The 26,644-nt window shown below is 38.2% G+C and overlaps 2 protein-coding genes across 8 annotated transcripts in view; both read right to left on the bottom strand.

Moving 5' to 3' along the window:
- Nucleotides 1-2,103, bottom strand: part of LOC129639724 (putative bifunctional UDP-N-acetylglucosamine transferase and deubiquitinase ALG13) — a 59,314-nt gene extending 57,211 nt beyond the window's left edge. The window contains exons 1-2 of one of the 4 annotated variants that reach the window (XM_055564923.1): nucleotides 1,228-2,103; nucleotides 583-666 (exon numbers count right to left, since the gene is read on the bottom strand). In XM_055564923.1, the coding sequence (XP_055420898.1) occupies nucleotides 583-666; nucleotides 1,228-1,368 (225 nt within the window). In that variant the 5' untranslated portion in view covers nucleotides 1,369-2,103. The remainder of the gene's footprint in view (nucleotides 1-582; nucleotides 667-1,227) is intronic. The other 3 variants (XM_055564921.1, XM_055564922.1, XM_055564920.1) reach the window with 3 other exon arrangements.
- A 3,887-nt stretch (nucleotides 2,104-5,990) lies between these two features.
- LOC129639726 (UDP-N-acetylglucosamine transferase subunit ALG13 homolog) lies at nucleotides 5,991-26,629 on the bottom strand. Of its 4 annotated transcripts, XR_008708569.1 has the most exons (5): nucleotides 26,476-26,629; nucleotides 25,404-25,566; nucleotides 24,213-24,351; nucleotides 22,813-22,928; nucleotides 21,231-21,371 (listed from the first exon to the last, which is right to left on the bottom strand). XR_008708569.1 is itself a non-coding variant. In XM_055564925.1 (4 exons), exons 1-4 carry the CDS (start codon nucleotides 26,554-26,556, stop codon nucleotides 6,006-6,008), a joined length of 459 nt encoding a protein of 152 aa, XP_055420900.1. In that variant the 5' UTR covers nucleotides 26,557-26,629; the 3' UTR covers nucleotides 5,991-6,005. The 4 variants fall into 4 exon arrangements, 3 of the variants coding, with proteins under 3 accessions (XP_055420900.1, XP_055420899.1, XP_055420901.1); XM_055564925.1 differs by lacking the exons at nucleotides 21,231-21,371; nucleotides 22,813-22,928 and adding an exon at nucleotides 5,991-6,081; XM_055564924.1 differs by lacking the exon at nucleotides 22,813-22,928.
- Nucleotides 26,630-26,644: the final 15 nt, after the last annotated feature.

The following is a 26,644-nucleotide window of genomic DNA, read 5'->3' as shown; positions in this document are numbered from 1 at the left end:
CAACTTATACCCCAACTTACACTTCAACATATACAAAGCTGTGTTCTAGAAGTTATTTTAAAGTCAATCAATTAGCGGAAGAGCTCCAATTACCAGTTTGTCACATGAAAAGACATGTTTGGGACCAATTTGTTTCCTTATAGTTAAGTTTCACATGATTCATCAAGTTGACTGATGATCATTGAGCACAGAATTAAGAAAGAAGTTCTCATCTGTACAAATTTTAAAATGCACGTTTAAAAATATTAACATAGCCAAACCTTTTGTGAACTATGATTACTTGTTTAAGAAAACCGTGAAATGGATAACATGGTCAAAATGTAACTGTTGAGGTATGAGGGGCATAAATGGTAGGAAGGATAAAGATTAGCTTTCATAATTTTTAGAGTACAAAACAATCTAGTTCTGGGAGGAGATCCAGAAGTATGCTACCCAGGGGAAAAGAAGCTAACTGAAAAATTAAATATTTGCTACTGAGAGGAGACTGCGGGATACAATATTCATACATAGGTGCTCAAAATCCATTTCCTATCTGCTGCATATTCTACAAACAACTCTTCCTTGGTTATATATTCTACTTACAGATTCAAAAGTTTGTTGATTTTCTCTCATATATGAGACACAAGCCTTCCTGATTTCCAAGTGATGGACCTGGCTGCAAAACAACTAAAAAGAAGAGAAAGACCAGCTCACTGTCAGCAGTCATTTGAAATAGAAGCTTCTAACTTAAGACTATGAACTAGATACTCAAGCCTCCCCCTCCATTCAGAACATATGTAGGAAATTCAGAAATTAAGTCCTGATCTTACTAAAATCTGTTTTTGTCATCTTTAATGATACTGAGGAGGTGATTCTGTCATGCTCCCCCCTTCTACTACTTATGGGCACCATCTATAAATTTTTCCTTAGGTATAAAGTTTAGAGGAAGACAGAGTTGCTTATAAAGGATCAAGATACATTTCAAAGATTTTTTAACCCCATTATGTTATCTCTTACATTCCAAAGTGTCATTTAGAAAAGACAACAAAGGCACAGCAATATATTTGAACTAATCGGCAAAGGCACACACCAAGCTAGTTAAGTACCAGAGAGAACGTAATGTTTTAAATACGAAAAAGAGAAGGGAATTTTGTTTTGGTGGGTTACAGTTCTTTCAGCTACAGTACTGTGCCAAGTCTCAAACTCCGAAAACTTAGCATGGGAAAGGTATATTTGTTTTCCTTTTACCTGCTCCGAAATAGCACGAAAGAGGCAAGAGGCATCCTTGGCAGTCAGCTTTCGAAACAGCCCTAAGCTGCCTAAATATTCATCCATTGATGCCTCATTCAGAGGCTTCTGGCCGCAGTACTTTTTCCATCCTTTATGCATTGTGTACAAGGGATAGAGGTGGGCAGGGGGAGAAGGGAACACACGTGTGGCAAGAAGGAAAAAGCAGAGCACAGGGAGGAATAGGTAGCAGTGACAAGGGCTTGCTTATGCAGGTATCCGGAAAGCAGCCCAAAGTCTAGGCATGAGAAGGCAGTTGGAGTCAGCGCTGCAGAATCTTGGCACTTCTCAGGAGCAGAAGCAACGGGCTGGCTTGCCCAGGCTAAGTCAGGACCCTGTGAAAAGAAGAGGAAGAGCCGATGCTCCTACAAACAAAGAACTTGATTTGAGAAGGAGACATGAGAGGGAGAAGGAACTTGCAGAGCTACCCAGTTGGGGAACGGTGGGATTAACCCAACCAGCCCAAGGTTGAGAGAAGTATTCACAAGCAGCTGAGCTTTCTGACCAAAAAGAACCTGAGTTTGCAGTTTAATTCAAGGCAACTGCTGCACGAGGTGGCAAAGGAACTGCAATAAGGCTCAGGTGTGTATGATGCACCTCAGCCCACATAACACTGCTTTAAGACCTCTGCCGAATTTTCAGTCTCTGCCCAAGTTTCCTGCTCCCTTCATAGTTTCATGGAGATGAGAGGGGGAAAAAAAAATCTGAACACAATTAACTAAGCTTTTGTACTATCTTAAAAAACAAAGAAAGTGGGGGTGGGGTGGCGGACTCCCTTAATCTAAAGTGGTAGAGGTCATAACTCAAGTAAAGTGCCAAAGCAGTTATCTGGCTATTTCAGGTATGAGATTTAAGTAATCTCATTTAATTCTCCTAGATAATAACCCTCTGCTAGGATCATAGAATGGGCTTCCCTGGTGGCTCAGCTGGTAAAGAATCCACCTGCAATACAGGAGACCTGGGCTGGGAAGATCCCCTGGAAAAGGGAAAGGCTACCAACTACAGTATTCTGTCCTGGAGAATTCCATGGAGTCCATGGAGTCGCAAAGAGCCAGACACGACCGAGCGACTGTCACTTTCAGGATGACAGAAATTAAATCCATTAGTTATGCTAGGAAACACTGACACAGTTCTTGACTAATGTCTCCAAACTATCATATTAACATTAACAGAAAGAGAAATTGCAAAAAAGGGCGTTTCTCTGAAAATGCAAACAATTAAAATGTAAAATGAAGTGTAATGAAAAATATCTTACCCACAAACTTTCTAATGGACTACATTTAAAATGCTGTGGCACAGCACTAGAGGCGTGATTCAATGTTTAGGGCACTTTTCTGGGAAAAAAACTGCTCTGAATTCTGAGAAAACCAAAGTAAATATGACTGTTCTTTGTAAGCCTCAAAAACGACTGGTCACTCACATTACCTGATTCCACTGTCAAGTATTAATTAAATGCCAAAATCTAATTTCGTCCTTACTTTTTCTAAGTGTTTTTAAAAAATAAATAGATCTAAAGCTGGTTTTGGAGAAGCTGTAAAATTAAGCTGCTTTCAAAACTGTTTTTCTGTTATCTGTGGCTCCAGTAGTAATGACCACTGCCCCCTAAAGGAAAAGCATCAATAATCAATTTTTTTTTTTTTTACTGCTTTCTGTTTTTATTTATTTATTTTTTAAATTTTATTTTATTTTTAAACTTTACATAATTGTATTAGTTTTGCCAAATATCAAAATGAACCCGCCACAGGTATACATGTGTTCCCCATCCTGAACCCTCCTCCCTCCTCCCTCCCCATACCATCCCTCTGGGTCCTCCCAGTGCACCAGCCCCAAGCATCCAGTATCGTGCATCAAACCTGGACTGGCAACTCGTTTCATACATTATATTTTACATGTTTCAATGCCATTCTCCCAAATCTTCCCAATAATCAATTTTACAGTTTAGGAGAGAAATAAAAGCATGGAAGAAAAAAATAAAACCTTTACCTTCTTTAGCATGCCAATTTGAAATTACCTTGACTTATTTTTTAAAGAAATCAAAACACTGGTGTAAAGTCCTGAAACATCGTTTTGGAAGAGGGATCACCATCTTTCTTTAAGACCCCAAATTCACTGAGAAAAATTGAGTTACAGTGAAAAAGTTATTTCATTTTTGGCATTTCTTACTTGTAGAGAAAATAGACATTCTTCATATTTACTGTCCTTTAAACTAAAGATATTAACCCATACATTTCATTTTGAGAAAGGGGACAGAAAAAGGGAAAATAGGAGAGAGAATCAGAAAAGAGGAGAAAGAGCAAGAACAGAAGAAATATTAGAGGCAGGAAGACAAAGATAGAGGAAAGTAAATGTAAACACACAGAGAAAACACACAGAAAGAGACCCATACAAATATGATTTTTGACGAAGTTGCAAGAGCAGCTCAATACAGAAAAAATTCACGTTTTTATCAAACAGTGTTGGAAGAAACACTTGACAGCCATATGCATAAGAAAAAAAAATGATCCTCAACCTATACCTCATATCTTCTATGATATGCTGCTAAGTCGCTTCAGTCGTGTCCAACTCTGCGACCCCATGATGGCAGCCCACCAGGCCCTGCCATCCCTGGGATTCTCCAGGCAAGAACACTGGAGTGGGTTGCCATTTCCTTCTCCAATGCATGAAAGTGAAAAGTGAAAGTGAAGTCGCTCAGTCGTGTCCGACTCTTCGCGACCCCTTGGACTCTAGCCCACCAGGCTCCTCCGTCCATGGGATTTTCCAGGCAAGAATACTGGAGTGGGGTGCCATTGCCTTCTCTGATCTTATATGATATAATTAACTCAAAATGGATCAAAGATAGAAATATAGAATAAAACTTCAAAACTTTTAGAAGCAAGGAGAAAATTGTCAAGACCTTGAGTTAGTAAAAGAGAACTTAGGTATAATATAATAAAAGAAAAACTGATTAATTGGACTTTACCAAAATTAAGAACTTTTGCTCTGCAAATGACACTGTTAAAAAAGTGAAAACACAAGCCACAGACTGGAAGAATATATCTGTATATCATCTGACAAAAAAGCTTTGTACCAAAAATATATAAAAGAACTCAAAAGTCAACAATAAGAAAACAACTAAACAATTTAAAAATTGGCAAAGATTTGACTACATATATCACCAAAGATACAGGAATGGCTAATTATAGCACATAAGATAATGTTTAACATCATTAGTCATTAGGAAAATGCGAATTAAAACCACAATAAGACATCACTACACACCTATTAGGGTGGCTATGATAAATAATACAGACAATAACAAGTGGTAGCATGGTTGTGGAGAAACTGGATCCTAAGTAAAAGAAGCCAGATGCAAAAGGGGCATGATTCCAAAAGGTATGATTCCATCCATATGAAATATACCAAAAATACAAGTCTAAAGAGAAAGCAAGCAGGTTAGTGGTTGCCTACAGTTAGGATGGGAATAAGTATTAAATGCAAACAGGCACAAAGGATCTTTTTGATGGATAAAAATGTTATAAAACTGTTTTGTGTTGATGTCTGCACAACTCTGAGTATTCACTAAAAATTACTGAATTGTATATTTAAAACTCTGGTGATTTTAAAATAGCTTTATAATATAGTTCACATACTATACCATTCACTCACAAAGTACATTTCAATGATTTTTTGGTATATTTACAGTTATCCATCCATTACCACAATCAATTTTAGAACATTTTTATTACCCCCAAAATGAAACCCCACATCTCACAACCATCAGCCTCCAATCCTCCTATCCCCACCAACTCCAGGGAACCACTAATTTACTTTCTGTCTCTACATATTTGCCTATACTGGACACCTCGAACAAATGGTATATAATATACTATCCTGTGGAACTGACTTCTTTCACTTAGTACGATGTTTTCAAGAAGCACCTATGTATCAGTATTTCAATCCTTTGTATAGTTAAGGTAGATTTTAGTTATCCATTCATCAGTTGACAGCTATGTGGGTAGTTTCCACTTTTTGACAATCAAATTACTGATGCTGTTATAAACATTCATGTGCAAGTTTTTGTCTGGACACTTCTAGTCTCTTGGGTACTACCTAGGAATGGAATTGCTTCAGCTGCACTACTGTCATTCTCATCAGCAGCATATGAGAGTTCCCAAATCACATTACTGTCCATCTCTTGGATTATAGCCATCCCATGTAGGTATGAAATGGTGTCTTCTTTGTGTTTTGCTTTTTTTTGCATTCCCCTGATGGCTAATAATGTTGATCATCTCTTCATGTACTTATTGGCCATGTGTTTATCTTTAATGAGATACTACTACATACATCATAGAATGACCAAAATATTTTTTTAAATGACAATACCAAGTATTGACAAAGATGAAGAACAACTGGAACTCTCATATGTTGCTGGTAGGAATATAAAATAGTACATCCACTCTGGAAAAATAGTTTAGCAGATTCTTATAAAATAAAACAGAGTTGTCATATGACCTAACAACCCCACTTCTGGGTAAATATCCAAGAGAAATGAAAACTTAAGTTCACACAAAAACCTGCACATGAATATTTATAGCAGCTTTATTAATAATCATGATTCCTCCCAAGCTGGAAACAATCCAAACATCCTTCAAATGGTGAATGGAAAAACTGTGGTATATCCATAAAACAGAATATTCCTCAACAATAAAGAATAATTATGGATACTTACAAGAATATGGGTGAATTCCAAATGCACTGTGCTAAGCCAATGAAGAGAGCTTCAAAGGGTTACATACTGTATGACTGCATTTATATGATATACTGGAAAAGACAAAACTATAGAAAGGGAAAACAGATCAGTTGCTGCCAGTTGTTAGGATTGCAGCAAAGGGTTGACTGTAAAGGGATGACAGGAGGGGATTTAAAGATGGAGTGGAAGAGTTCTGTATCTTACATTCTACATTTTTTAAAATGTATAGAACTATACATGAAAATGCTAATTCTGCTATATTTAAATGTAAAAATGAATAAAACAAAAGCAGTAAAAGGAACAGAATTTATAGTTGAGGAGCTCACAAAACAGACAAGGTTGTAGAGATAAAAACAAGGAAATTAGAGGATCAATTTAGGAAAGCCAATATCCAACCAACAGGAGTCCCAAAATGAGATGAAGAAAGTGCAGGGGAAGAAATGATGATGATGATGTAAGGAAAATTCTACCACTGCAGGATATGACTGTCTATATTTAGACTGAAAGAGTCCATGAAGTAGTCAGAACAATGAAAGCAAAAAAGATGATCTGCAATGCATGTAACAACATTTCTAAAGTCAGGGAATAAAGATTCTAAAGCTTTCTGAGAGGAAAAAGAGATCTTATACAAAAGATCACACATATGAATAACAATAAATTCTCAACAGAAGAATTATAAGCTAGAAAACAATTAAGTTCAATATTTGAGGGGAAATTATTTCCAACCTTGAATTTTATACCAAGCTGTCAATCAGATGGGGAGACTAGAAGAAGGCATTTTCAAACTTGAAAGATTAAAAAAATGTGTCAACCTTTATCAGAAAGCTAGTGGAGGACATCTGAAACCAAAATTAATAACCCCACAAAAAACAGGTGGGGTGCATGGAACCCTGGAAACAGAAGATTCCAAAAGAGAAGCAAAAGAAATTTTAAGGTAAGGTTGCAGGGGAAATTCCAGGAGGACAGACTTTTAAGCAGGACTAGATAGAGAACCACCAGTTGAGGTAAAATAAAACTACAGCACAGACATATTAAAAAATAAATAATAATAAGTTACAGATAACCTAGCATGTTTAAACATACTAGGAAAGATGACCTCCTCAGATGGAGAGCTTGAGAATAGTTCTATAGAAAACTGAGCAAATGAAAAAAAAAAAATGAAGTAGTTTTATAGAAATGTAATCAATCAACACAACATGCCTCATATGTGAATATTTACTAAAGAAATCATAATGTCAATGCTGAAAACAGATCTCACCATAATTGATAAACTAAATTTGTTTTTGTTTTTTAAATTTAAATATCACCTATAGACTTCCTGAGGCTTCCCAGGTGGTTCAGCGGTAAAGAATCCGCCTGCCAATGCAGGAAATGCAGGTTCAATCCATGGGTCAGAAGATCCCTTGAAGAAGATGATGGCAACCCACTCCAGTATTCTTGTCTGGAAAATCCCATGGACAGATGAGCCTAGTGGTCCATGGGGTTGCAAGAGTTGGACAGGACTTAGCAACTAAACAGACTTCCTAATATGGAAGAAAGTGAGGAAGGAGATAAGGCCTCTCTTCCACAGTAAAAAGTCTATCAGATCAGTTCAGTTCAGTTCAGTCGCTCAGTCGTGTCTGACTCTTTGCGACCCCATAAATCACAGCACGCCAGGCCTCCCTGTCCATCACCAACTCCCAGAGTTCACTCAGACTCACGTCCATCGAGTCAGTGATGCCATCCAGCCATCTCATCCTCTGTCATCCCCTTCTCCTCCTGCCCCCAATCCCTCCCAGCATCAGAGTCTTTTCCAATGAGTCAACTCTTCACATGAGGTGGCCAAAGTACTGGAGTTTCAGCTTCAGCATCATTTCCTCCAAAGAAATCCCAGGGCTGATCTCCTTCAGAATGGACTGGTTGGATCTCCTTGCAGTCCAACGGACTCTCAAGAGTCTTCTCCAACACCACAGTTCAAAAGCATCAATTCTTTGGCGCTCAGCTTTCTTCACAGTCCAACTCTCACATCCATACATGACCACTGGAAAAACCATAGTCTTGACTAGACGGACCTTTGCTGGCAAAGTAATGTCTCTGCTTTTCAATATGCTATCTAGGTGGGTCATAACTTTTCTTCCGAGGAGCAAGCGTCTTTTAATTTCATGACTGCAGTCACCATCTGCAGTGATTTTGGAGCCCCCCAAAAAATAAAGTCTGACACTGTTTCCACTGTTTTCCCATCTATTTCCCATGAAGTGATGGGAACAGATGCCATGATCTTTGTTTTCTAAATGTTGAGTCTTAAGCCAACTTTTTCACTCTCCACTTTCACTTTGATCAAGAAGCTTTTTAGTTCTTCACTTTCTGCCATAAGGTGGTGTCATCTGCATATCTGAGGTTATTGATATTTCTCCCAGCAATCTTGATTCCAGCTTGTGCTTCTTCCAGCCCAGCGTTTCTCATGATGTACTCTGCATATAAGTTAAATAAGCAGGGTGACAATATACAGCTTGACGTACTCCTTTTCCTATTTGGAACCAGTCTATTGTTCCATGTCCAGTTCTAACTGTTGCTTCCTGACCTGCATACAGGTTTCTCAAGAGGCAGGTCAGGTGGTCTGGTATTCCCATCTCTTTCAGAATTTTCCACCATTTATTGTGATCCACACAGTCAAAGGCTTTGGTGTAGTCAATAAAGCAGAAATAGATGTTTTTCTGGAACTCTCGTCCTTTTTCCATGATCCAGCGGATGTTGGCAATTTGATCTCTCGTTCCTCTGCCTTTTCTAAAACCAGCTTGAACATCTGGAAGTTCATGGTTCACGTATTGCTGAAGCCTGGCTTGGAGAATTTTGAGCATTACTTTACTAGCGTGTGAGATGAGTGCAATTGTGCAGTAGTTTGAGCCTTCTTTGGCATTGCCTTTCTTTGGGATTGGAATGAAAACTGACCTTTTCCAGTCCTGTGGCCACTGCTGAGTTTTCCAAATTTGCTGGCATATTGAGTGCAGCACTTTCACAGCATCATCTTTCAGGATTTGAAATAGCTCAACTGGAATTCCATCACCTCCACTAGCTTTGTTCGTAGTGATGCTTTCTAAGGCCCACTTGACTTCACATTCCAGGATGTCTGGCTCTAGGTAAGTGATCACACCATCATGATTATCTTGGTCGTGAAGATCTTTTTTTACAGTTCTTCTGTGTATTCTTGCCACATCTTCTTAATATCTTCTGCGTCTGTTAGGTCCATACCATTTCTGTCCTTTATTGAGTCCATCTTTGCATTAAATGTTCCCTTGGTATCTCTAATTTTCTTGAACAGATCTCTAGTCTTTCCCATTCTGTTGTTTGCCTCTATTTCTTTGCATTGGTCGCTGAGGAAGGCTTTCTTATCTCTTCTTGTTATTCTTTGGAACTCGGCTTTCAGATGCTTACATCTTTCCTTTTCTGCTTTGGTTTTCACTTCTCTTCTTTTCACAGCTATTTGTAAGGCCTCCTCAGACAGCCATTTTGCTTTTTTGCATTTCTTTTCCAAGGGGATGGTCTTGATCCCTGTCTCTTGTACAGTGTCACAAACCTCTGTCCATAGTTGATCAGGCACTCTATCAGATCTAGTAGCTTAAATCTAGAGATTATATTTAAATATAAGAAACAAGTTAGAAAGTATCATTTACAAAACATATAAAATGTTTACCTACAGGAAGCAGGATCAGAGATGAGGAGGAATGGGACACAGAACTGCTGTCTCTTGTTATAAGCCTTGTAGAACTAGTTAATATTTTACATATTTACATGTATTATCTTAGGAAATAATAAATTAATTCAATAAAGTGAGCAAGAAACAGAACATAATAAACTGGAAAAATGATAAGCATAATGTTACAGCTAAAAGGGACCTCTTGTTTTAAACAAGAGTTCTTCATTCTTTACAGATGAAGAAATAAGTTTCAAATAATTATAAGACTTGTTCATGTTTTCACATCCAATTGGCAATAGTACTAGGACTGGAACTACATATTGTCTCCTGATTTTTGCAATTACTATACAGGGATTGCATTCTAAAGAAGATATGAACTAAGACTCAGAAATGAGTAACTACAAGTTATGTTCCCCAAATTAGTAAAATAGGACTTTTAAAAAAAGACCTGTAGGACAATACTAAAATTCCTCCCGTTTATAATAGAAAGCAATCTCATAGTAATAAATACTGTCCTTTGAAACATCTATTACACTTGAAATCCTAATTGGCTAACTATTCTTCCACAGCAAACTACTCCAATACTGCAAACCTCTAGAACAATGGTTCTCAAGGGAAGGGCTTGGAAAAAGATTGCCCCATGCCCAGAAATTCTGATTCAGCCAGGGCTGCGGTGGGTCCCAAGAATCTGCATTTCTAATGGCTTCGCTGGTGGCTCAGTGATAATCTTCCTGCCAATGCAGGAAATGCGGTTTGGTCCCTGGGTCCAGAAGATACCCTGGAGTAGGAAATGGCAACCCACTCCAGTGTTCTTGCCTAGTTTCCCAGAGGAGCCTAGTGAGCTACAGTCCACGGGGTCGTGAAAAATTTGGCATAACTCAGCAACTAAACAAGCAGTTCTGAGGTGGTATTGATGCTACTAGCCCAGGACCAGAGAAGGCAATGGCACCCCACTCCAGTACTCTTGCCTGGAAAATCCCATAGACAGAGGAGCCTGGTAGGCTGCAGTCCATGGGGTCGCTAGGAGTCGGACACAACTGAACGATTTCACTTTCACTTTTTACTTTCATGCATTGGAGAAGGAAATGGCAACCCACTCCAGTGTTCTTGCCTGGAGAATCCCATAGACAGAGGAGCCTGGTAGGCTGCAGTCCATGGGGTCGCTAGGAGTCGGACACAACTGAACGATTTCACTTTCACTTTTCACTTTCATGCATTGGAGAAGGAAATGGCAACCCACTCCAGTGTTCTTGCCTGGAGAATCCCATGGACAGAGGAGCTTGGTGGGCTGCCGTCTATGGGGTCGCAGAGTCGGACACGACTGAAGCAACTTAGCAGCAGCAGCAGCAGCAGCCCAGGACCACACTTTGGAAACCAGTGCTCTAGAACAAGGTGTTCCACCAGTTATTAATAAGTGTTGCTAAGAAGAGAATTTCAAGGCCCTATACTATAATCCTGTCTTTGAAGTTCATATGCCCATTAGCAAAATTAAAGGCTCCAGTTCAGTTCAGTTCAGTTGCTCAGTCGTGTCCTACTCTTTGCAACCCTATGAATTGCAGCACGCCAGGCCTCCATGTCCATCACCATCTCCCGGAGTTCACGCAAACTCACGTCCATCGAGTCGGTGATGCCATCCAGCCATCTCATCCTCTGTCGTCCCCTTCTCCTCCTGCCCCCAATCCCTCCCAACATCAGAGTCTTTTCCAATGAGTGAACTCTTCACATGAGGTCGTCAAAGTACTGGAATTTCAGCTTTAGCATCATTCCTTCCAAATGACACCCAGGGCTGATCTCCTTTAGAATGGACTGGTTGGATCTCCTTGCAGTCCAAGGGACTCGCAAGGGTCTTCTCCAACACCACAGTTCAAAAGCATCAATTCTTTGGTGCTCAGCCTTCTTCACAGTCCAACTCTCACATCCATACATGACCACAGGAAAAACCATAGCCCTGACTAGACGGACCTTTGTTGGCAAAATAATGTCTCTGCTTTTCAATATGCTATGTAGGTTGGTCATAACTTTTCTTCCAAAGAGTAAGCGTCTTTTAATTTCATGGCTGCAATCACCATCTGCAGTGATTTTGGAGCCCCCAAAAATAAAGTCTGACACTCTTTCCACTGTTTCCCCATCTATTTCCCATGAAGTGATGGGACCAGATGCCATGATCTTTGTTTTCTGAATGTTGAGCTTTAAGCAAACTTTTTCACACTCCTCTTTCACTTTCATCAAGAGGCTTTTTAGTTCCTCTTCACTTTCTGCCATAAGGGTGGTGTCATCTGCATATTTGAGGTTATTGATAAATCTCCCATCAATCTTGATTCCAGCTTGTGCTTCTTCCAGCCCAGCGTTTCTCATGATGTACTCTGCATATAAGTTAAATAAGCAGGGTGACAATATACAACCTTGACGTACCCCTTTTCCTATTTGGAACCAGTCTGTTGTTCCATGTCCAGTTCTAAAGGCTCCAAGGAATGCCAAAGTTACCTGCTTAACTTTGACCTGGTCTTTCCCATAAGGGGAAAGAAGGCCAAGTCAAAGTTAATCCACCTGCAATACAGGAGACCTGGGTTCGATCCCTAGGTCGGGAAGATCCCCTGGAGAAGGGAAAGGTTACCCACTCCAGTACTCTGGCCTGGAGAATTCCATAAACTGTATTGTCCATGGGGTCACAAAGAGTTGGACACAAATGAGCGACTTTCACTTTCAGTTTCAATGTTAAACAGGCAACTTTAGCATTCAAGTTACTAATGATTTTTAGTGCACTATAGCTAAATGCTTTCAAATTTTCAAAATCTGAGCAATGTTACTCCAGGAATTTTTCTGTGATCTAAATCTAAGGATGTTGGAATAATTACATTAGATACTACATGTCAAGTGCTTACATAACTGCTTAATAAGTATTTGTTGCTGTTGTTGTTTGGTTGCAAAGTCATCTCCAACTGTTTTGCAACCCCATGGACCACCAGGTTCCTCCGTCCATGGGATTTCCCAGGCAAGAATACTGGAGTGGTTTGCCACTTCCCCCTCCAGGGAATCTTCCTGACCCAGAGATCAAATCTGTGTCTCCTGCATTGGCAGGCAGATTCTTTACCACTGAGCCACCAAAGAAGCCCCCTGTTAACTGCTATCTGCCAAATAAAAAGGTTCACTAAGAAATTATTCTTTGGTCCAAAAAAAAAAAAAAAAAGGTAAGAAACACCATAATTCAAATATAGCTTCTCAGAGGTGCTTTCCCAAACCTTAATGCATCTCCTCCCTTTGACATTGAAAATAGGAAGAAAAACAATTGCGTAAAAGACCTTTTAAGCACTGTACTATGGGTACAGATTAAAATAAATTGAAGAAAATAAAAATAATTAACAAATCATTTGACCTGTCATAAAATTGATGTGCTTTTACAACTACTTTTCATACCTAATTCAACTTGAAAAAGGGATTCATTGTTTTAACTGGAATAGTCTATTTCTTCTTTCACTGATGAAATAGGGAAATTCTCTGTACTATGAAGAATATAAATACTAATAGTTTTAATTCTAAGATGACACTCCTTCATGTTTCTATAAGTAAATTAAATATGTCTGGATTTTTTTAAAAAGCATACACTGACATATATGGTATAGTTGTAAATGTATAAAAATGCTTTTGAGTAATTATTTTAATTTGTAAGAGACAATACAGTATCATGAAAAGATTATGAAATTTGTTATGCCATTTCAATCTGTCTGCATTGATTTCCTTAAGTGAAAGTGAAGTCACTCAGTCGTGTCCAACTCTTTGCAACCCCATGGACTGGAGCCCACCAGGCTCCACTGTCCATGGGATTCTCCAGGCAAGAATACTGGAGTGGGTTTGCCACTTAACTTAAAATTGACAGGTTATATGATGTCTAAGCTCTTTCAGGTCTAAGGAAGTGTGATTCTCTGTGAGTCAAAAGTGGGTAACAGATATGCCCTGCCTTTAGATGAACAAATTTCTGATCAACATTAACCATAGCTTGTAAGGGGATTAACATATTATCATGGCAAATTGTGGGGCTGAATGGCCCACATAAAAATAAATAATAAATCTTGTCAAATGAAATAAACAGACTTGGATTTTTAAACCTAACAAAATTCATAACTATGTGTGGTGATGGATGTTAACTAAACTTATTGTGGTAATCATTTTTGCTATGAAAGTGAAAGCCGCTCAGTCATGTCCGACTCTTTTTGACCCCATGGACTTACACAGTCCATGGAATTCTCCAAGCCAGAATACTGTAGTGGGTAACCATTCCCTTCTCCAGGGGATCTTCCCAACCCAGGGATCAAACTCAGGTCTCCTACACTGCAGGCAGAGTCTTTACCAGCTGAGTCACCAGGGAAGCCCTTATTTTTCACTATATATACATATCAAATCATTAAGTTATACAATTTAATGTTACATGTCAATTATAAGTCAACAAAACTGAAAAAGTTAATAATAGATATATGTATATAACAACATCATTGCCTGCTGTAAAGGCAATTAGCATTTTTTTAAATTGATAAATCATTTACTTCAGTCATTTTTCAGTATGAAATAACATGGGGCCAATGGGGGAAACTGCTCTGCAATTCTATAGAAACCTGTTATGGTCTTTCATTACTGAAAAATTTAATGGTAAACTTTTTAAAAAACATTTTTAACAGCACCCTGAAACTAGAACCTGTCACTTCTTTTCATGATGAACATTTAAGACAGAATTAGCAAGGCAAGATTAGTGAAGAAAAGAATACAATGGTTCTAAAACAAAATCCTGCCATAAGACCCTATACCAACTCCTCAAAGTTTTAGGAAGGAGGCAATAAAGAAAAATAACTGACTTCCCAGAACAGTTATTCTTGTTCAGATATGCAAAACAGAAGAAACATTATCAGGAGCCACTTGCTTTCATTTCCTCTCTTCCCTAGTTCCACCCAGAGCATTCTAATACAGATTAGAGAAAAAAAGAAAAATAGTATGTTTAAAAATATATTGACACAGAAATACTGAAGGTTGTTTTTTGTTGTTTTTTAAGCTACTTGCAGTGTCCAATCAGTCTACAGACAGACAGGGGATTAAAGGAAGGGAGAATAAAGACCAGAACATTCTTTTGTTTTGATGCACTGAAGAGACTCATTCCCTTACTCCTCTAAGTAAACTTTAATTCTCTAACCACAACCCCAGCTTGAGACTGAATATGAATTTAAATATGAAATTCAAGGAAGATTTTGCTTTATTACTTAGGACTGAATTCTAGGAAAGTATCTCTAAGCCTAATCCTACTTCTTAAAACAAAAACTGTAACCAAGAGGAATGTATTATTTCAACATTTTTTTTTTTAATTTTCAAACATGCCACACATGTCTTAGAAGTCACCTATGAGGGAAGCTAGTTTTACTAATTTACAAATGGAAAAACTGAAATTCAGAAAACTACTTAGGATGAAACATAGGAATGTTTTTCACTCCTAAATTTGGGGAGTAGGTGTATTATCTACTCTCTTCATACAGTAGTAGAGAAACAATCAGTATATTCTGGAAAAAAGAGGAAATGAACAGAAAACAATGCAATATATGGCCTCTCACAGACATTCCAACAGTGACTGAACTAAGGTTCAGCAAATACCTTAGAAGCACACTTGACAGTAAATGAGTAAATTATAACACTATGTTGCTTTACCAGATAGCCTAATGTAATATATCCTAAAATAACTACTATAAATGTATATAATTCATTTAGCTCTTTTTTATCAATTAGAAACTACTACAAAAGTTTTTGGGTTATAGATACTGAGTTAAAGTATTCAGGGTAGTTTCAAAATGCTGCGTGGCATGTTTCAAATGAGAAAAATTTATAATTTGTTTTATATTATAAAAACTGGAAGTCACTAAATTTAAATGTATTTCATCAGGGGGTTTAATTATAAAGGAGTCTGTTATCATTAAATATTAATGAACAATGACCAAGGAATCAAATTACTGAAGTTGGCCTCCATCTAGGGATTCTTAACCTAGCACAGCCTCAAGGTACCTGTAAATTCCTTGTAATTCATGGCAAAATGTTAGTACAGAGAGAAACAGAGTTTTAAGTATTTTGAAGCGTTTCATGATCTCCCAAAAGCTTAAGAACGACTGTCTTTTAAAGCAGGACTGTAGCCATCAAAATCCCATGACATGGGAATTCTCTGAAGGTCTAGTGGTTAAGACTCTGTGCTTCCACTGCCGGGGCATGGGTTTGATCCCTGCTCAGGGAACTAAGATCTAGTAGGCTGCAGAACACAGACCCCCCCCGCCCCCAAAAATCAATCATGACAGAGTATCAATCTGCCAGGATATAGTAAAAATTCATAAAGGCAGTAAGGATCTAGAAATGAAATACCAAAACAGATAGGACATGATGGTATTAAAAACTGCTCAAAATATTTTTTAAGAATCAATATCAACATCAAGAAACACGTATTTTACCTTGCCGTCTGAAGCTAGATTTTTTTGCTTATCTTTTATCTAGCCACCCAAAAAATCATAAGAATTGAAAGAACTATACCAGATTGTACTAGAATATTCATGTAAGGAATGAACCATTTAACAAGGAATTAAGTGTGATTTTGTGGTTATCCTCTGTACTCTCTTACTGGAAAACACTATAGCTACTGCTTTTTATAAATCTCGGATTTTTAACACCATGTTTGTCCAAAAATCCCCAACAGGTATCGTTATTTGACAGATCCTTAAATACCACTAGAACATTACATAGGATCAGCACTGCTATGTTTTAGATGCTATTTCTACAAACGCTTGATCCTACAAACTTCACCATATCATGCGATGGTCATCACATCTTTCTTCTGAATGAGAGGCATACTAGATATTTTGAAGTCGAATCAAAGACAGTGTGAAGTGAAAGTGTGTAAGATGACAATGTTTCCTAGCCCCAATACCTAATCAAGATAATCAGAAAAGACTACTAAATTACAGAAGTGCATTTATCATTTATGGACAGCCTACTGTTTTTCTGGCAGAAGACTCATAAATATAGTTCCTCCTCAAGCATACTGTAAGAGTTACTCCAGAGCAGGAACCAAGTCTAGAGTCCTGCTAATACAAAAAGTAGATTCTTATCATGCATTTATGTTTAAAAATAAAAACAAAAAAAAAAAGTAAGAGAACAAATAAATAAGTGGGCTTGAGACATTTAGGAAGTAAAGCTGAGAGTATCTGGTGACCAATCATATATAAAGGATTGGAGATGTAAAAGTTAAAGCCTGGAGGACTGACTCAATGGTGACACCATTAATAGAAATAAGGATCTCAGAAGCATGAAAAGAAGCAAGATTTGTTTGGGGGCACATCAAGTTTAGGATACTTCAGAAATTTATGAGACTGACATGACCTATAGGCAACTGGAAATACCATAGAGGAGCTCAATATATATATGGGGGATATATATGGGAGACAATAAGATAAACCCTGGGAGTGAAAATACCAAGAAAAAGTATATAAAGAGGACCAAAAATAGAGCCCAAAATACAAACATTTTAAGAGAAAACAAGAGCGTGGCAAATAAGTTGCAACCAGGTAACCAACTGGGAATTTAGCAATCAGTATGCTTTCCAATTAGCAATGTAAAAACTGAAATAGATTACATAGCTACAATCACAATTCCCAGACCATCTTTTGGATATTTAAGTAGCATAAAACTACTTTTTCACATTATGCTCTGAGGTCAGTCTCCTCACTTGCAAAATGGAACAGTAACTATTTCATAAGGTTATATTATAAATGAGTATGTTTGTATAAAATGTTTTAAACAGTATACCATACATACTAAGCAGGCAATGGGTGTTAACTGTTACTATTATTTTTCACTCCCCACTCCCCCCAAAAAGTATGGTACTGTTTAGCAGAAAATTGATTACCACACAGCTATCAGGACCACCCAGTCCAAATCGTTTCCAAAACACAATTTCAAATAATCCGCCCATACGTCTCATTTCTCAGACCATATGAAGATTTTTGGTCATCTCTGATAATTTCCTATTTTTAACAAATCACAGAGATTAAGTGCTTACATTATTAAGATAAAGGACCAAGAAAAATTACATCACTGTTAGTCATTCCTGACATCCTTAGTCTTGGAAAACTTCCTCAAATTATCAAAGTGGTAAACATTTTTTATATTGCCCTGTGTCTACATGATTTGCCTTTAAAAACATACAAAGCAGTGCTCTAATTCTAGGTTCCAGGTGTCTAGAATCACTACAGTACTTTGAGATGATTACTTTTCTATGTTGCAGAACCATACAACAAGTTCATCAGTTCTGTCTTACCTAACACCAAATCCTTTTTTCCTTCCAAATTATAAAGTCTATTATAAATTCTTTACTTTCCAAGCATCCATAACTTCACATCACCTTTCACTTACTCCAACATCAATCAACTTTCTACTATTACCTGCCCACCTCTGAACCTACCAACAATGTGAATTTCTCGAAATGCTAAACTTTCTCTTTCACTGCCTTAACTTCTCAGTATCTCTCAACATAAAACTGCTAAATAAACTGCACTGCACTTAGGCATTGATTTAAAAAATCTGAAGCCCTATCAGGTAATGAAACTAAACAAATTTTATTTTAGTGGATACATATTTCAAATAGAATTTTGGTTACCATTAATTTCTTCATAAGGTTCAATCAGACAAACACTTGGCAATTAATTTATCCTGGCATCTTTCCTAATCTGTAAAATGAGTGGTTTGCACTAGGTATTTTTAAAATTCTCTACCAATTCCAAAAATCTAAAATTCTTTGTCTTAAAGTCTATTTGTTCAATCTAGTATCAATCCTATCCATGGCATTTTGCTAGATTCCAAAAACTCAGGAGTCACCAGTTTTTAAGTCCAAGGTAAGGATGCAACACACCAAAGGAAAACCCAACTTAGTGAATTGTGAAATTCCCACTAAAATAAACTTCGGAAATGAAGAAAATCTCCCTTGGATGTGATTAAAGTAACTAAAGTAAATACTGCTACTGCTAAGTCACTTCAGTCGTGTCCAACTCTGTGCGACCCCATAGACAACAGCCCACCAGGCCCTCCTGTCCCTGGGATTCTCCAGGCAAGAACACTGGAGTGGGTTGCCATTTCCTTCTCCAATGCATGAAAGTGAAAAGTGAAAGTGAAGTTGCTCAGTCATGTCCAACCCTCAGCGACCCCATGGACTGCAGCCTTCCAGGCTCCTCAATCCATGGGATTTTCCAGGCAAGAGTACTGGAGTGGGGTGCCATTGCCTTCTCCAAAAGTAAATACTAGGCAAACATAAAAATAAAACAAAAAGCTTACAACATGTATTATGGTATGGTACAAAGAGCACTTCCCTGGTGGCTCAGATGGTAAAGCGTCTGTCTACAATGCGGGAGACCAGGAGTCGATCCCTGGGTCAGGAAGATCCGCTGGAGAAGGAAATGGAAAGCCACTCCAGTACTATTGCCTGGAAAATCCCATGGACAGAGGAGTCTGGTAGGCTACAGTCCATGGGGTCGCAAAGAGTTGGACACGACTGAGCAACTTCACTTACAAAAAGCACAGGAATGGGAGTCAAGAAGTTGCTTCTCGTGGCAGCTCTGTCAAAGGCTATTATTTTAGACAAGTTGTAACCTCTGGCCTTCTTCCTCACCTGAGAAACGATGGGAATGAACTCGACGGTCTTGAAGATTCCTGCCAAATCAAAATGATTCTAAGATATTCGCTGGTTTTTAAACCCCACAACTGATAAAAAATTTCCTACAAAGCTGTAGTCAAGATGTCACTCACTACACACAACTGACACCACTGGTTGAAGCCTCTGCTAAATGAAATAATGGAATCTGGGTTATGTACTCATGTGGGAAAGAAGCAGAGGATTTAGGGCTTTTTAGTTGTCTAATGTTTAAGTAGACCCTTTCATTTATTTCTGATTCCCTATGGCTAATCCTTCATGACATAAAATAATTAAAGACTGAGTGATCAACATAAATTTTAAGCCACAGTTTTTCTCAAACTAGAGAAAAACATTTAAAAGAAAAGCCCAGAAAAGTGAAACTCTATGGATTTGAATAGGGACTTTCCTATAGCATTTGGTTAACACTAATATATAATACAATTATGATTATGGTGCTGTAAATTCCCAGCCATGTAGATATAGATTACTCACTTTTTAGATTAATTTCAGCAAAATTTTAATCCAAGTTGGCATCCTCCTGCTACCCAGAGTACTTCTCAGCCACCACCTTCTACCATTAGTAACAATTTATTTTATTATTAGCCTAAGTAAAATACAATCAGGAAAATAAATCTACAAAAGCATTATTTAATGCATCCCAAGTAAAATGTTTAGAATATTTAACATCTTGGGATAATACTATTGAAAATAAATCTTTATAGTGAATGCTCTTTTATAGATCAGTTATATCTAAACTTTCTACCAAAAAAACTGTCAATATTTATGGATAATCTAGTTTATTTTATAGGTCTTGAGACTACTTACCCTGTTCAGAATTTCATAAAGTATCTATTTTGAGCTATGTGACTTTTAAAACCATACATTTAGGCCATTATACACCTCAGATCATTTATTCATTTGTAAAACTAATTTTAAGGACATAAATAATTCCTCTATGATGCTACAGTAAATGTTTCAGTACCACTGTAAGAGGGTGGTCCTTAAAAAAAAAAAAACAGCAATTCCTATCGGCACAAATGCTTTTTGATTTACTCTTCTCAAACCAGTAAAGCTTTGACATTGGGTAAGATTATTTTTGTCACTTTTTTTTATCATTGTGAACTGTGTTTATTAATAAGGGTGGGATTATACCGTTACAAAATTCCTTGTGATTTTTATATTTCTTTTTATTTCTCTAACCTTTTTCTTCCCAGACTTTTAATTCACATGAGGCAGCCCCTAGAAATTATTTCTTGACATTTGATTGTCACTTTCTATTTATACTTTATAGGAACAAAATGAATACATCCACTTCACTCTATTCTTCAGGATAACAGTTTCTTGAAGTATAATAGATCAACTGACTCAAAAGTTAATCTTTTTAAGGTAATTACTGAGCTTATATAAATAATTTATTTCACAGAACACAACCCATCATTTTTGTTTTGTTTTAATTTGGTTTCTTGGAGTATGAAGCTAAAGATTCTGACTCAAGTGTTTTTTTACAAGTCTGTTACTGTTTCATTGTTTACTCTAAGGAACATAACGTAACTACATTTGAGGTTTTTGTCAAAGCTTTCGTATTTAATTATTTTTTTCATGATTCCAAGCCCATTTGGGATTCAAGGATAAACTGTGTGAATGTTCACTATATATTTCTTTTACTAAAATATGAAGATTAGGAAAAAGTCTAATAAACTTGTGAAACTGCAATTAGAATTTGGACCCAAATGCTAACATTCACAAATAAAATTTTCTATACATTCTATAGATGTAGGAGACTTATTAATTTATATTATTCTATAAACATATACTCTATATTAAACTTGATTTAACCACATTCCACGGGTTGAATTTGAGGGGTATTTTTAAAGTGTTGAGAGTTTAGTGTTTATTTTTGCAATCCAACAACTTTATCCAAAAATGTAGAAAATTTTTCTGGCTGGCCAGGAGGAAAACATTTCAGTGTTGATAAGTCCATTGACTGTAACAGCCCAGGAAGCATGCTAAAACAAAAGAAGAAAAATATTAGGTAACATGGGAGAAAATTTCATAATTCAATTCTGCCCACTTGATGACTGAATCTAACTTCCAAGAATAATGTGATGCTTCTCAAACTATGTGAATTTTAATGTATTTTAATATTACAGGTATGTACACTAATAATAAAACAACACAAAGACCTTATGTCAATAGCAATGCAACAGTCACTTAATCTTTTATGTCAACTGAAATAGTTCAGAAATGTTATTTCATGAAAAATGTGGTCATATGGCTTTGGAACACTTCTCAGGACTATGCAGATATAACTTGAAGTAAATTAATTTAGGAAAACAGAATAAATGAAACCAAGAGTGACAGTTATAAGACAAGCACAATAAGCTGGGGAGACTGCTAGACCATGCATGATGATTGTAAAATAACTTTTTTTGCTAGTTATTTACTATTATAAATCCATATATAATTAAGCAACGTACAATCGCCATGCATGTTGGAAATAAGGTTTCAATCACAACATAAAACTATTACTTCAAGAAATTTTATATTATAGCAGCCACTTAAGTTAGAACAGACATACAATCATCCAGTCTAGATTTGTGGCAAACAAATGATACAACTAAAATGAAAATACAACCAATTGTTGATTCTTCTCATGGCACTCATGCATGTGACTTTCTTGAAATTAATACAAGTAAAAAAGAATTCTAGAACTGAAAAAAGATTAATAAACTGGAGACTTGTACAACTGCCCTTTCAGCCTGAGAGTCAGAAAGTGTTTATGAAATCAATGTTTCCCATTTTTTAATGTACTAACATAAAAATCAAAGCTAATTTAATATTTAAAATGAAAATACTCATCAAAGGTATCTGGAAAAATTAACTTGCATAAACTAAGGAAGATGATTATTTATTCTACTTCAAAAATGGTATTAACCTGTAACAATCTCGACTACCTAAGCACAGATATGCCAATTATCTGCAGCCCAAGTAATGTTTATTATCTGGCTTCTCCCCACACTCACAATATTGTAAGAATGGCTTCTATATTACAAAGCCATGCTGACATTCCCTCTCCTCCATCATTACAGGGATTAGAACACCAACCATTGCTCCTGCAACATTCAATGAATCTGTCTCCTCTCAATGAAAATAAAAATCTTTGTTTTTGTGTTCACTGACATATGCCAAGTGTCTAGAATAATGCCTGGCACATAATATGTGCTCAATAAATAATGAATGAACAAGTACTTGTTGAGTGTCTAAGAGATAAAAAACATAAAATTAAAAGAAAAGCTTATGTTCTAGCCAGTTTCTTCTAAAGTTTATTTTAAATTTCAACTTTTAATAACATAAATATTTATTCTGTAATACTTCCATGAGGTTTTTTTCCTTTGAAAACATCAAATTAGGACTGTATTTAAAATCAAATAATTGGGAATTACTGACCTGACCCTTTGGCAAGCTTCTAGTGTCGGAAGAAGAATTAATAGAAAACAAACCAGGAATTTTCTTCATCCTTCTATTGTGATGTTGATCAGTTCTTGCTGAATTCTAATACACTTCTAGAAAATAATACTCCTTACCAAAAAGCAATTCCTCTGCTTAAAATACTCTTTTAAAATATTTCTTATTAGACATAGAATAAAACCAGAATTTTTATGTGAGCTCTCCCCACCCAGCTTCATCTTCATATTACAGCCACCCTTGCTTACTATACTTCTGCCACACTAACCCTCTATTCCTCAAAGACACCAAACTCCAAGCTCATTCCCAACTTAGGGCCTTTGCAGTTTCCAATGTTGCTTTTGACTCTAGAGCTTCACATGACTGGCTCTTTCTAGACATTTAGGTTTCAGCTCAAATGCACACCCAGTCATGCCTTCCCTGACCATTCTAATTAGTCTTCACCCCAGCTATCACATCACCCTGCCCTATTTTCTCCATAACACATTTCACCATGTGAAATTCTCTGGATTGCTTATTTATGAACTGTTTAATGTCTATCTCCCACCACTGGAACACAGGTACCAAGAGAGCAGGGACATTATATCATGTTCAGCACTATATCCACAGCACCAAGGGCTTCCCTGATAGCTCAGTTGGTAAGGAATATGACTACAATGCAGGAGACCCCAGTTTGATTCCTGGGTCAGGAAGATCCACTGAACAAGGGATAGGCTAGGCTACCCACTCCAGTATTTTTGGGCTTCCCTTGTGGCTCAGCTGTAAAGAATCTGCCTGCAATGTGGAAGACCTGGGTTCGATCCCTGGGTTGGGAAGATCCCCTGGAGAAGTGAAAGTCTACCCACTCCAGTATTCTGGCCTGGAGAATTCTGTGGACTGTACACTCCCTGGGGTTGCAAACAATGGGACATGATTCAGTGACTTTCAGTTTCCACAACATCAAAACAATGCCTGCTTTGCATTAGGTATAGTTGAATGACTGAATAAACGAGTAAATTTAATTCAGGGATTCCAGTGGATTTACTGAAGTCAAAACCTTAATTGAAAATATGCAAATGCCTTCCTTGCATAATGAAAAATAATGAACTCAAAAGTTTATATCCTCAGAGACCTGAACACCCAGACGAACATAAATAGACACATGTGCACACACATTCAGATATTCACATGCAATGAAATAAGCATAGACACTGAAAGAAATACAACACAGAGATCACAGTCAAAGCAGAAGACAAAGGAGCAGGTTTTACTGGTGAGAAACTCAAAATGTTTGCTAAGTGGAAGAAAGTAAGAAGTCAAAGACACAGGTTGGTTAGGTAGGCAGGTAAGAATAGCTAGGAAGGAATCAAGACAAAAGGTCAAATAATCAGTTTCTAGTATACCTGCAGGTACAGTAGAACAGATGCCCGTCTTTGTGTAGCTGCTTTGCCAATTCCAGTTGATGATTGTTCATCAACCTTTCATTTATAACCACTATAAGTGGCTTTCTTTTCTCCAAAGTCTCCAAACAGCTTCCTGCACCTACAAAAATACACCAAATTTGTCAATATAGTTTTAAAAAAAGTTAAGGTGCTTCACCAGGCTTTACAGCTTGAACTCAAGGCAACGCTACAAGCCTTTTAATCATAGATTCAAAATGACAAAAAATAGTTATGTCTTGCTCTCTAGTAAGTGTTACAAACCTGTGGCGGATTCATGTTGATGTATGACAAAACCAATACAATATTGTAAGGTAATTAACTTCCAATTAAAATAAATAAATTTATATTTTTTTAAAAAGAAAAATACATTCTTTATCACTGCCAACAATTTTAAGACCTATGATTCAGTGCTTTGCAACTTGCCCTCCAGTAGTATGCCCTGGGCATGGGCCCTGAATACAAATAAGATTCAGGTTCAACATACTATACACGAAGCTGTTGTTGTTGTTCAGTCGCTTTGACACTCCTTATGAGTCTGCCTGTCAAAATAGAATAAATCTCCACAAACATGCACATATACGATATTTGGGTCAATTCAACTTTTAAATCTAAACTCATTTAGATAGCTCAAAGGGGAGCGAGGAGACTGTTAAGTGAACAAATTCTTTTGGGGTAGATGATGCCAGCACCAGCCTGTTATCTGCCTACCACTTACTGACTGGACAAGTTACTTAATCTTTTAATAGAAGTATAAAAAATCTTCCAAAGCCAGCAGCATCTCAATGACCAATTGCTGAACATTCCTGCAGATCTAAGCCCAGATATTAATTTCAACTGACAACTCTTTTTTTTTTTCAACTGACAACTCTTAACACATGTCATTGGATATATATTTTGCCCCTCTGTGTTTAGGGTTCCTAACTGTAAAGCTGGGCTTCAGTGACTGATTTCCCATTTTCTTATCACCCAGAAATTATAAATCCTCTCCAATAATGTTCTTGGTCTCGACTGTTATATTGAAATCAGTATTATATTCAAAAGGGCTGCTGGTGAGTTAATCTAGTGATTTTCTTTTACATCAGAAAGGTTCGAGATTCTGTTCTTATTTATGATCGATCAAAAACCAAACAGGGCGATTCTAAGGCACTTTACCTGCGTGACTAATAACAAGATCTGCTTTCTGAAGGTCTTCCTTCAGTGAATCCTTATACCTGTAAACATCCAGAGTGAATGACTCAGTACTGAATGGTTCAGGTACCACCTTTCCTCTACCTATTTGTAGGACAAGTCGGTTGTAACCGAGGCTCTGGATTATCTGAAATGGAAAAAAAAAGAAAAAGCAGGCCTTTTAAACAGGCCACTGGAAAACAGCAATGACGGCAACAAATCCCCCAATCAATGCACGGGATGCCAACTAGTCGAACTAGTTTTTCAAAAGGCTCCTTTTTCCCGTCCTGGGCCCCAACGTCGAGCCTCACTAACCCTAAGCGATCTAAACGCCCCATCTCACCACGACGGGCAAGAAACGGCCCTGCAAGATAGAGGAAGCAAGGCAAAGACTCTTAAAGAGACGTTGCAAACTAGGGAGGAAGAGTGAGGCACAACGTTGTCGGGGCCCAGAACTGGGGCTGCAGGAACACGAGCCCTGAGGAGAGGACGCGCGTGGACGCCGGACAGGAGGACGCCTGAGGCGGAAGGAAGGCGCAGTGGCCTCGGACCGAGGGCGGCGCGCCAGCAGGCCCGGTCGGCTGGGGCCGAGCCGGGCCCACGGTGCGCGTAGACTGCACATCCCTGAGCGGGCCTGAGGAGCGGCCTGCGAGGCGGGCCCGGGACCAGGAGGCGGGCCGGAGCCTGGCTCGGGGAGGCGGAGCCGCTGGAAGGAGGGGCGAAGCCGGAGGATGGAGAGGCGGAGGCGGAGAATCGGAGGGGAAAAGCCGGGGGGAAAGGAGGAGCTGGAGGATGGGGAGGAGCGGCCCAGGAAGGCGGCGGGGAACAGGCAGAGGAGGCGGAGGAATCTGAGGAGCGGGGGAGCGGAAGGAGGGCCCAGTCAGGCGCGGGGAGGAGCCGGCCGAGGGGCGGCGGCACCTGAGGTCCAGCTGCTGGGGGTTCTTCGCGAGCGCCGCGGTCAGGCAAGGTTACCAAGGTTAGCGGTCAGGCTGGCGGCAGTGACTAGCGAGCGCAGAGCGGCGAGCCCAGCCGCCGCCCGCCCGCCTCCCCCACTCACTTGCAGACTGTCGTGCGCCGATACACACGCAATGAGGTCGTCAAAGCTGGTGGTCCCTACAGTAACAAAAACGCACTTCATCGCGCGGGTTCCACAACCCCGAATCTCAAGGGCCGGATGTGACGTATCGGAGGCCACGCGAGCGGCCGCGTTGTTTGCAAGAGCCGGA

This window comes from Bubalus kerabau, chromosome X, assembly GCF_029407905.1.
Source record: "Bubalus kerabau isolate K-KA32 ecotype Philippines breed swamp buffalo chromosome X, PCC_UOA_SB_1v2, whole genome shotgun sequence".
NCBI classification, from domain to species: domain Eukaryota; kingdom Metazoa; phylum Chordata; class Mammalia; order Artiodactyla; family Bovidae; genus Bubalus; species Bubalus kerabau.
The sequence above is the reverse complement of the archived record's forward strand: the minus strand, read 5'-3'. Positions and strand labels throughout refer to the sequence as shown.

What these genes read in the sequence shown, in the direction of transcription:
- LOC129639726 (XM_055564924.1), bottom strand. Translation starts at nt 26,556, where the DNA reads ATGAAGTGCGTTTTTGTTACTGTAGGGACCACCAGCTTTGACGACCTC. An exon ending in TCTTGTTATTAGTCACGCAG is followed by an intron (nt 24,352 to 25,403) that starts GTAAAGTGCCTT and finishes GTATTTTTGTAG; the next exon opens with GTGCAGGAAGCTGTTTGGAG. An exon ending in CTGTTCTACTGTACCTGCAG is followed by an intron (nt 21,372 to 24,212) that starts GTATACTAGAAA and finishes CTTTTGTTTTAG; the next exon opens with CATGCTTCCTGGGCTGTTAC.